Genomic DNA, 12,164 nt, shown 5'->3' with positions numbered 1-12,164 from the left:
TTCTGCAGAACCCTGAATCCACTTAACACCTCTGATTGGCCATTGCGTTCAAGAAATCAACAGATATGTTTGTGATTGGTTACATTGCTCAATTCTGCAAAACATGTTGTAAATGGAAATCATTGACGCTCTTTAGAGCGCAAACACAGATACTCACCGGATCGTTTGGCAAATCTGTTTCTCGAATAGGCTATTATGAAAACTGATCCTAGACCAGCATTCATGGGCAACTTTTCCCTCTAAATTTCCCCTCTAGTCTCAAGTCCGTGGCCTGGGGAAGGCTAAGCTTTGCCAAGCCTTACACACGCTCCGCCTATGCTTGTATTATGGTTTTGACCATTTTACAGTTAGTTTAGCTGTACAAAAACACACTACTTGATGTTATGTAGTCAAAAACGCCCTGATTTTTAGCACACATAGTTTTACTGTTTACTGCACTTTGTTCTTCTATTTATTTAGTGACTAATCTCGCACATTCACAGGAAATACCTTTCTGTTGAGAAATAAGATTACTCAAATTACACTTATACTCAAAGCATAATTATGAGTCCGGTGACATGAATGGTTCCAAGTGGAATTGGCATCAATGCTGCATGTATATCGACCTCTCTAGAAAAGAGCTAATCATATTTAGTAGTCAAAAAGTGGATTAAAAACCACAAATCTTTTAATGAAATGAATGAAAATAAATATTAAATGAAATATAAAACAATTCTTAAATACATTTTAAATATAGTAGTCCTACATATAGTTGGTTGGTATTGAAATACTTTGGTGTTACAAAACATTATTATACTACCTTACCTGTACCATATCAATCATACAGTTCAGCACTTGACTTAAACCCAGCCTTCGCTTGGGCATTCTTAGACATTGTGCTTGTTTCTCTTAGGCTCAGTGGTTTGAGTATTTCCTGACCTTGAGCCTCTCACATCTAATCACTACTTGAGAGGCTCCCTTATCTGGCCACAGATCACAAAAGACAGTGCATCCCAAAGCACAGGCCATTTCCCTGCCTATCTAAACAAAGGAATTGGCTCTCCAATGTACAGTAAAACACTGATGTTCCTTTACACATGGTTGTTCCCCAAATTGGAGCTCTGGTTCTCATTTTGGACTCTTCATACATAATGTCTCGGTTTGTCGTCTGTCTTCTTGTGTTTTTTATGAAGATGTTTTTTGTTTATGGCAGGTTTCACATTGCTTATGCAATTTGAGTAACTAGGGAGGATGTCCTCTGTTAAGGGAGGATCTTTTTTGTCCCAGTCCAACCCTGATGCAGGGTAGCCGCCATGCGCTACAGGAAGAAAGAGATGGTTTCTTTCCTCAAATGATGGTAGCTGCTCTTTAGCTGGTGTTGTTCTAGAAGAAGTCACCCTAATAAGTTTATTAATCTCCTCCTCTGCCTGATAGATCTTCTTTAGTCGATGTGTTACCGCTAGCTGGAGGAGATGGAAAAGCTCCACAACGTTGAGGAGAACAGACACTATGGCGATAACCTGCGTGTATATGGTAAAGATCGTTTTCTCCGTGGGCCGTGAGACAAAACAGTCCACCTTGTGAGGACAGGGCGACCTCACGCACTCATACTTGGCCTCGATTACAAACCCATAAAAGAGCCATAGACCAACAATGAAGCTAACTTCAATGAGAATCTTCAGCACTATGCTAGTTGCGTAAGCGCACAGTAGTTTCCCTTTTAGCTTTAGAGGTTCTGGAGCTTTGCGGTTCTTATGCGTTTCTTTCTCCTCGCCCTCTTCATCTTCCTCCTTTATTACCTCCAACTTGCACTCATTGTTTTTTCTCTGTCTTTGTCTTCTGCCCTCCTCCTCCGTCTTCTCCTCTTGCCTATTCTCATTTTTAGTCCTCAAGGCCACATAGCCAAAGTAGAAAATGGTCGGTGTTGAGACGAAGATGACTTGTAAAACAAAGTACCGGAAGTGGGAGATGGGGAAGGCCTTGTCATAGCAGACGGACTCACAGCCAGGCTGTTTGGTGTTGCAGACGAAGTCAGACTGTTCGTCGTCCCATGCAGATTCCACCGCCGTGCCAAGAACAAGTATGCGGAAGAGGAAGAGCACGGTCAGCCACACACGTCCCACGCCTGTCGAGTACTCCTGACCTTCCTCTAGCAGGTGCTCCAGAAAACCCCAATCAGCTCTGGACATCCTCTGCACAGGCAGAAATACAGGCTTGAGTATGTGCACCATTAATAGAAGCATGCTGATTTTCCTCTAAATTATCCAGATAGACATCAGCATAACAGAATGAGTCACTCTTAAGACCACCTCATAGAATAATGCCTCTGATCATTCAGGTTGTCCAGATTTAATGGGGAACAGACTAATTATGTTTTTGAAAAAAACTTGCAACTGAAGCAGGCTGTATTTGGCAACATACTTTTGCAATATCGGTTTTTTTTTATTTTTTTTTATTTTTTATGGGCAATTTGTAAAATGTAGTGAAGTGATTCCAAACCCCATTGGGAAGTGTGGCCTATGTTACAAAAATTCCCCACACATTGTTAGTATAGCCATTTTATGCCAAGCTGTAAACATTAATGAGCTTTAATGAACTATATAATATTAGGCATACAATGGTTGGTGAGGAAATTTTACTATAGACCACCCAATATATATTCTGTCATAGGCCAATATTAGTATTATTTTTTTCGATATTTTACTATCGGTTGGTATTTAATTTTGCATGCTTAATTCCCTTATTGGGAATTCCCATTCCCATTGCAAATCTCAAAATAAATATCTATTTTTCATACTATACATTATAATGTTGTGATTCCTAAACTGACTTGTATAAAAATGTATTGATTTTGGGATAAAGTAATTAATTGTGTGCATATATATACATATACATATATACAAATATATACATATATGCAAATTTCAAGTTTCACAAATATAGGTACGAACACTTATGTAATGTAATTATTTCAGTTTTTTGTTTTTTTTTATATATATTTGCAAAAGTTGCAAAGTTTTTTTCTTTGTCATTATGGAGTATGGAGTGTAGATTCACGTGAAAAACAGAAATTGAAAGTAGTTTAACATAAGGCAGCAACATAAAAAAAAAATTAAGGGGTTTGAACACTTTCGCAAGCAACTGCATGTATGTGTGTGTGTATATATATATATATATATATATATATACACATATATACATATATACATGCATACATACATAAACATGCATAATGTAATGTATATGTAGCAACACCAGCAATGACCCTCAAAACAATGTTAGCGAGGAAAAAGCATGGATGACCAGCTTTGGCCTCTGTGGAATGAGAGTTAGTATCATGGACAGAGAGTTTAATAATGTGTAATCATGCATGTACTTCTAACGAGAAAGCCCATCTCTTTTCACAGAAAGCCCACGGGACTCTGGCCGCAGCCTTCCCCTTTGAAATGATTCGCATTTGTGTAAACATCCCATTGCTATTTAGCAAACTTCTTATCTGTTTGCTTATTTACTTTCTTATTTCCTTTGGCTGGAGGACTGGTTTGTTTGCATTCGCTTACATGCACACCAGGCAGAAACTTTTTAAAATTGTTCTAAAAAAGTATTATTCTGCGTCCTGGCTAAGGGGGTTATCTTAAATAGATTATGATCCTTCACTTTTTAGCCTAAGGAACTGTCTGAAGCTATTATGTCTTATATAATAAAGTAATATGAATTTACAGAATTCAGTTCTCAGACATTTAACGCTGCCAGAAATCTGGTTATCAGCATTCATCTTTATCAAACAGCACTAAACAATTTCTTTCTTTCTTTCTTTCTTTCTTTCTTTCTTTCTTTCTTTCTTTCTTTCTTTCTTTCTTTCTTTCTTTCTTTCTTTCTTTCTTTCTTTCTTTCTTTCTTTCTTTCTCTTTCTTTTTTCTTTCTATCTTTCTCTTTCTTTCTCTTTCTTCCTTTTTCTTTCTCTTTCTTCCTTTTTCTTTCTTTCTTTCTCTTACTTTCTCTTTCTTTTTCCTTTCTTTCTCTTTCTTTCTTTCTTTCTTTCTTTCTTTCTTTCTTTCTTTCTTTCTTTCTTTCTTTCTTTCTTTCTTTCTTTCTTTCTTAAATAATGCAGAGCCATATGTAGTCCACAGTAAGAGATATATACAAAAAAAAGTACTTCCCTTCTACAAATTAGAGCTAAAACCGTCCCAAAATGTGTTGAAAGTCAGTATAAAATTTACAGTTCAGAAGTTCATACCTATATTCAAATATGAATAATTATCTCCTTTCAACATTTCAAACATTTCTACATATTTCATATTTCACACCGATATGTCAACCATTAACTGATGTTTAGGTTATGAAAAAAAAGTTATTATATTGTGGCAGCACAGGTAAAATATATTGTTTGTATTTGAATTTAATATATAGTAAGTAGCTTCTCTCTCATTACATTGTCACGATAGACTAAACTCTAAACCACAGTTTATCATATATGAGCTGTCTTACCTGTCAACCCTGTTTTATGTTTATCTTCTGTTATCCGTGTGAGGAGAGAGTTTTAAGAGTTTGTGGTCGAAGCACAACCGCTTAATCAGAAGAAAAAAAAGAAACAAGTGAGGGAAAGGAAACTTTCCCATGCCTTATAGTGGCCCTCCCACAGGAACACTGTGCAGGAAAAGGAATGGATGGATTCAAAAATAGATTTTCTGTGCTGAGCCTTTCAAAGGCCAATTTCGTCATGGAGAATTACAGTGTTTGAACATGCATTATACAGTCTGGCCTATTTTAAACTTATATTATACATTTATACACATATTTCTAAGCGTACCCTAATGAAAGACACAAGAATGGTTTAATTTGCACCTAAAAAAATTATTTTGTGAGTGTGAGTGTGAGTGTGTTAGTGTCAGAAGCCTACATCATGGTTTAAAATAATTAAATATGCAATGCAATGTAATTGGTTTGTAACTCTGCTTCTCCATTTAACCTTAACTTAATTTCTAGGAGATTGACGGCAACATTTATGGAGAAATAGGTCTGTGTATTCTCTGCATTCACCACATGGAGGCCCTATAGACTAGCGGTGAAGTGGTCAATGGATGCGTAGTTGAATATAAACACTAAAAGTTACTTAAAAATGTATTCATGTATACAGTAGTGGCCAAAAGTGATATGCGGATATGATGTTTTAATTGACCCAACAAGTTTGACTAGACCATATATATATATATATATATATATATATATATATATATATATATATATATTTATATATTTATATATATATATATATATATATTTATATTTATATTGTTTAAGGTATTTATCTGGAAAAATGATTTGGCTTAAAAGGTGACCAACAGCTAGATGTTTGTTTTGCAAAAAAGCATACATTGACTTCAACATAATCAGTTATAAATATTTTGTTGGTTCTCTCGTTTTTGCATGTGTTCATAATTTATTTGTATGACAGGCTGGCTAAAAATTATGGTAAATTGCTTTATCACTTGATAAAACAATTGACTACGCTTATGGTTACAATATGCTTACAAAATCTTTAACACATTTTTAATAAAATTTTGCTGAATGGGGTGAAGATTTTCCTAGGCCAGACTGTAATTTAATTGTCAATTTTAGCATTTACTGATCTTTGTCCTTCCCCATGCAGGATGTGAAATGAGATGTTGCGCATCTTTAGCCTGGGAAGGCATAATAAATTGATGGCCAGAGTGTTTTAGATGGATTACATAAAGCAGACAGTCCCATATCAACAGTAAGCTGAATCCACATTCCATAATACACAGTGCATTTGCTTATAAAAGAATTGTTTATCTTTTAAGGTAACTATCATGTCCCCATGGGTTTAGTTTTTTCTTGACTAAATCCTTAAGTTTATAGCTCTGGGAAAAACAATCTGCTTAAAGTGATTATTTAATTTAAAGTGAAGAGCTTGTTGTGGGCCATTTTTGGAGGAATAATATTAATAATTCATGCACATATGAAATATTCATTCTTATAATGTTTTTCATCCTCTTCCATTGTTTACTGCATTTTGAAAACATTCTAGTAGGCTGCAGTTAGCACAGGCCGTAGCAGGGAAATCTGGTAATTCCTAGATAACCCTGTGAAATATTGGCGCATTATTTCTTATTTTTGACTCCCTCCATTTTTTATATGCACTAACGACCTGAGTGTTTATTCCCCGCGGTCGTCTTTTGCTTGTACCGAGCATTTGCAGAAAGCAGAAACAGTTTTCCAGTGAACCATTCCAATCAGTGCTGCACCATAAAAACTGTCAATATGCTGATAGGTTACTGACATAAAGACTTCTGTTTAATCTGCCGGCAGGTTACTGGCAAGAAAGCATTCCTAAAAGCTGGTTAAATTGACAGTCAATCACCCTGACAAGCTCATAAATGTTTGCTTCGAGCAGTAAAAGGTGCTAACATTTATGATACCCAACAATTATCCTAGAACACTTTATTTATCTACTAGGCATTAACAGTGTCATAAAGAGTACTCTTTAATAATGCTTAATAATACTTTATATGGTTACAAACATATTATTTTATAATATAAACTTATTGTTAACAGCATTATTATGCTGTCGAGCACCAAAATGACAAAAAATAATCATAAAAGTTGTCCACGTGGTTAATAACTTCATACACTATTTTAATTGTTTTAAAGCCTGAAATTTACTTCGTTATTCACTGGTTCCCCCCCCCTTTTTTTTTCATTATTTTTTTCAAATCAGGTTTAACTCATTTGCTGCGTCCAAAATCGCATACTGTCTGAGTAGGTACTACATTCGAATTTGCATTTACTTTGCGACTATTAAAAAAGTCCATTCTATATAGGCCCTGTCCCAAATGGTACACTGCATGTCTTGTGGACTTACAATGGCCGCCGCGTGTTCGTTAAGTCCACAAGACCGTAGGGAGTCACATTTGTCATTTTAGTTTTCAGATATAGGTGCTCGGGAGCGCCTCCTTTGCCGCCGATATGTGCCCTCGATGGGCAAAGCAAAGCTTCTCAGCAGACTTTTACCCGTCAGTCCAAGTGGCATGGCATTGAAAGTGTGGACTCAGAGGAAGATCACCAGGACTTATGGTTCCATTTGGGACGTGGCCATTAAAAAGAAAATTGGTGGTACCTACGCCTACTACATCTGCCATGTTGTTACTTTCACGTGACCTACCAGCATCAGTTGCGTCGCTTCACTACCTTTCATAAATCCTCTCTTGTTGCCTCCATACAGTGTCCGTCGAATCTCACTTCAGAATCTTGCCGGAAGTAGTAGTTTTTTTTTTTTTCGCTAAGAATATGCATAATCAATGCCAGGGGTAAATACAATTGAGAGTACAATTACAAGTTACGAAATCAGGAAAACATCATACAAAAGAGATAGTTTTAAGGGCTTTAGAGTTGCTGGATTTAAGGAGAGTATCCAGGTATGATTTAAGTTCCTTACAAAAAATTTAAAAGTAGGGCTTAGCACCCTGGAATTTACATTTGTGTAAGAAAAAATTCGCCGAAAGTAGTAGGGGTTGAACAGACTAGTCGACTAGTGGACTTTATGGCCTGCTATGAAGCTTTAAGCTTGACGCCGACTAGTCGCTGATCATTCATGGGCTATAGAGGGCGCAACAGGATAAGAAATCTTTGAAGTCCACTTTTACGCTCTGTTTCAGTTAAAATAACAAATAAATGCATGCAGAGAGCACTCCACAAGAAATGTTTGATTATACCATCTGGATGCTCAAAATTGATCGCGCGAATGCACGTTTTACAAAGCTTATTGTACAGGTAAGTTAATTGTTGTTCTAAACTGCTGCTGCATTATGCACACACATACAGACAGTAGCGCGCATATCACGCGCAGATCGCGCGCGCTCAGAATCATTCAGTTGCGCTGAAATGTATTGTGAACTCTGTTCTGTGATTTATCAATAAAATAGCTTAGGAACTGAAAAGTTCTAGCATGTATTTCTTAGTAACTAAAACTCACAGCTTCACTAATAGTAGAGAGATGCTGCCAGGTGCAATTCACATGCAGTCGCTCTCTCTCACACTAATGCATTCATATAAATGTAATCTTTACTGTTTTACTATATCTATATCTGATTTAGAGCGAGCAGAAATCTGTGAGAAATATAACGACCCAAAGTCAAAAGAACTAATAAAAATATAGAGCACTGTGTCATATGCCATTGCTGTGCACAAGGAAACCCGCGTTCGAGACGAGTCTCAGCTCGAGGTTCAGGCTTATTTGCTCATCAATGACGTCATCATCGACTAGTTGACTTCGACTCGACTTTCATCACATAAATGTCGACTTTAAAAAATCTGAAGTTGTTCAACCTCTAGTAGGTTTTGAATACTATTGGCTATTCACTATATAGGGAAAATTAGCGTGAGAGTGCAATCCCAATGAAACGCAGATGGGAGTGGAGTGTTCAGTGTGTGATCTAGCCTACTGAAGATGTGCAAATTAAAGAAGTTCTAGTTCTACTTCTTTTATTTATAAAGCACTTTTAAAAACAGTCCCGTGACTGACCAAAGTGCTGTACACATACGTACACAAAAATAATAACACATAACAAAATAAGAGCATCAACATATTACAAGTAATCACAAGTCATATGAACTGGTTTTATAATACTTTTAATAATGCTTTTGTGTCCTTAAATTCTTATTGCGTCAAAAAGAATGATCCGTACATTATTAAATCTTTTATGCACTATAGAGGAAAGAAAGTCAAGCAGGTTTTGGAACGGCATGAGTGTGAGTAAATGATGACTTCTCAAGTGAAATATTTACTACTGATATTTTAAGCATGATATAATGTTCAAGTCAACCAATCGTTTTGGAGAATGGTTTAGGCCCAGGCAAGAGAGGCAGAGGACAGCTGTGTGGGGACACATTTCCGGGATTCAAAAGCTAGCACATTTTTTTTCCCTGTCCTCGGGTTCAAACTACACATGGGAGGTGGAGGCTGTGACCGCACACTAAATTCAGAGGTGACCTTTAGCTGTGATGTGACACAAGCCTCAGTGGAAATTTGATTTTGGTTTTGTTCAGTCCTGCCATTGCCAGGACACACTGTGTGATGGAGACGTGTTGTGATGTGCCTTGTGTATTACAAGGCCATGTGATAGCTTGAGTAAATATCAATGTCCCTGCTGCCTGTCCCAGAGTGTGCGAATTATGAACGCATGAAACAAACATGCGAGCATGATATGAAAATATAACCATGTTTATGAATCATGAAATAGCTTTGAGCTTACCAGTGCTATACAAGCCTGAATGTGATTTAGAAATAACTCTAAACTGTGCTGACTGATGAAATTTGCGTTATGAAGGTGTGGAGCCTTGTGTGAGGTTGAAGGGTCTTTATGTTATTACCACATCAGACACTAAGCAGTCATTACTCAACCATGTAATGGCAAATGTGGCTTCTTTTCTATAATTATGGGGCTGCTCTCGCATTGCTCTATCATATTTAACTTCAAACTAAAGGAGAAATTAAAGTCAATACCACACAATACTTTTCTAAATAATCATTTACTTACTAAAATTACCCTCCACCAGATGTGTTGTGCCCATCATAAATCACCACTTTCATTCATAGTTTATATCAGTGTCATCTACAATTATAGAGCATTGTGGCAGGGACAGTCTCTCAGGTGCTTAATTGAATCTGTACAGAATGAATGATGCAAAATATATTGAGGCGGCACTGCTTTCAGCACTATTGCTGAAACTTGCATCAGAGATTCATATGGGAAGCATGCTTAATGAAGTTTTTACAATGATAAATTTTTTTTTTTTTTTTTTTTTTTTCAAGATCTTGTAAATGTATAAATGAAAGTATTTATCAGAGTATATTTAACCGGTTCAGTGGAATTATGTTGAGATTCTGTTTAGTGGATATATGGGTACTCGAAAATGTATTATAATATAATATAATATAATATAATATAATATAATATAATATAATATAATATAATATAATATAATATAATATTTTGTATTATTATTGTTATAGTGCACTCAAGTGTATTTGGGTCTAGTCACACCAGGCTCTGTATTTGTAAATATAATATTATAAAATATAATATTGTAAAAAATACACACACACACACACACACACACACACACAAAGTTTTTTTTTCTGTAAGTTTTTTTTTTAAGAAATAAATACTTTTATTCAGCAAGGATGCATAGTGACAGTGAAGACTTTAACATTGTTACAACAAAATTCAAATGTTTTTCTCTTGAACTTTATATTCATCATAAAATCCAGAAAAAAGTAGAGAGAGAGAGAGAGAGAGAGAGAGAGAGAGACTCTGAAAGAACCATGCCATCTGAATGTTTAATATACCAATCACTATGCAAATATTACAATGACATCACTGTTGGCTGTCAGATTTGCAGTGTTTCATCTGTGTACGTCATTGGATCTTGCTGTGTAATGATGAGGTTGCTCAAGATGATCTGAGATGCAGCAGTTCTTTGTAATCGTTTTTGTGGTCGCTGACCAAGGTGCTGAACATAATTAAAATCTCATGCTCCAGAAACAGGAATTCTAGTGTCCTCCTTTGTGTGATTGTTTCCATGGATATGTAGCTGTTTATTACTTAAGACTTTGATTTGGAGAGGCATGCGTGTTTTTATGCAGGTTTTGAAGTCATATTCCTGTAGGCCTGCTTGCTAATGTGTCTGCAAAGTCTGCAAAGTTACACTGCATTCATTTGCACAGAGTCTGAGTTGCCACCGGAGGCTGTGAAAATAACACTCATGGCTGCCAACACAGTGTCTGAGCCAGATAAAAAAAAAAAGTGTGATAATCTTTTCTTTTCTTTTTTTTTTTTATTAAATGGATGGTGACAATGTTTTAGTGACAACACTATGAAATCACAAGGCTGAAAAAATAAATAGGTCCAGTGATTGGGTTTCTGTGTTTTAATGAATGACTAGGATAATGAAAAACCAATCAATTTGTATAATTGTTTAAAGTGTTGACATTAAAATGAGTGTTTTCTCTTTTTTTGGTGTTATTACTACTTGTAATGTCCACTGCAAAACATTTTAGGTTGTATATATTCCTTTTTTTTTACTGTAATAGTTCTACAGTTTATTACATTATAATGACAACTGTATAGTGTAAAGACCAGAAAATGATTGTGATGCAGCAGCATTGAGTAGAAGAACATTAATTAGCCTACCATATGTCAACATAACAGTTAATCTATATCCATCCATCCATCTATCCATCTATCTGTCTGGCTATCTGTCATTAATGACAGATAAAATAGGCTATTATCGATTCCACAGAAAATTGCATTATTATGCATTGTATTTTACACAACTGTAAATCAGTCTTGTATAACCCTTGTCACCACATGCGAGTATCATTTTAATCTACTGACTACCGGCTATTTTTATAACCCTCATGTTCTGATGACAATTACTTTATTAATCTCTTTCCTTCTCCTTTAGATCCTTTAATATATCCCTCTGACGTAGGCTAAGGCAGATATTACAGAAGCTTTATCCGTGTGTTAGGCTACTATAATGCACTTTTCAGAAAAGTGTCTGGCATCCATTCTGGTCATTTCGTTTTTGTTTAATCCCCAACACACTATTAGGAGAAAAAGTAGCATCAGTGCTGCTTTGTCTCAAAGCACTGTAGATTCGTTTCAGATCCCGTATCAGCATGTCATCGCATTGCACGCATTTTTTTTCATTTTACAACTCCTAAACCACTGTAACATACCTGTATATTCATTCATGCAGAGGCAGATTCGTTCTTCGGATGTATTTCCATGTTGGCGCGTGCAAGAGCGCATCTCTCTGCCCCTCCTCCCGGTGAGGTGCTGCGGGGAGATCCGCGGACCAATGGAAACGCGTGGCTGGGACAGAGGGAATCCTGAGAGCTGCTGTCAGGATCTCAAACAGCGGCGAGTAACGGACCGTCCGCACGCGCACCGAACCCTCTGCCCGGAGGAATATTGAATATTTTCAGTACGGGAATGCGAGTCTGACCTGCTAACTTAAACGCAAGGTAAGCAGAATGCGGGTGCGTCTTTAATGCATTGCATGAATAGCGTGGTTTTATTGTCTCTCCCCCCCCCTGCAAGTTAAAAGCTGGATATAATATGGATGCAAATATGGATCACAGTAGGCTGATCTACCCA

General features: G+C 36.4%; 2 protein-coding genes across 4 annotated transcripts in view; one reads left to right on the top strand and one right to left on the bottom strand.

The window, feature by feature from the left end:
* Positions 1-649: 649 nt before the first annotated feature.
* Positions 650-4,564, bottom strand: gja4 (gap junction protein alpha 4). Its single transcript, XM_084422763.1, has 2 exons — positions 4,468-4,564; positions 650-2,171 (listed from the first exon to the last, which is right to left on the bottom strand). The coding sequence occupies exon 2, from the start codon at positions 2,166-2,168 to the stop codon at positions 1,122-1,124; it is 1,047 nt and encodes a 348-aa protein (XP_084278889.1). The 5' UTR covers positions 2,169-2,171; positions 4,468-4,564; the 3' UTR covers positions 650-1,121.
* Positions 4,565-11,924: 7,360 nt separating this feature from the next.
* Positions 11,925-12,164, top strand: part of dlgap3 (discs, large homolog-associated protein 3) — a 185,464-nt gene continuing 185,224 nt past the window's right edge. For all 3 annotated transcript variants that reach the window (XM_084422615.1, XM_084422612.1, XM_084422613.1), the window contains exon 1: positions 11,925-12,031. The gene's annotated coding sequence lies outside the window, so the exon portion shown is untranslated. The remainder of the gene's footprint in view (positions 12,032-12,164) is intronic.

This window comes from Rutilus rutilus (genome assembly GCF_951802725.1).
Source record: "Rutilus rutilus genome assembly, chromosome: 11".
NCBI classification, from domain to species: domain Eukaryota; kingdom Metazoa; phylum Chordata; class Actinopteri; order Cypriniformes; family Leuciscidae; genus Rutilus; species Rutilus rutilus.
Note: the sequence above shows the minus strand (reverse complement) of the source record. Positions and strands in the feature narration are given on the sequence as shown.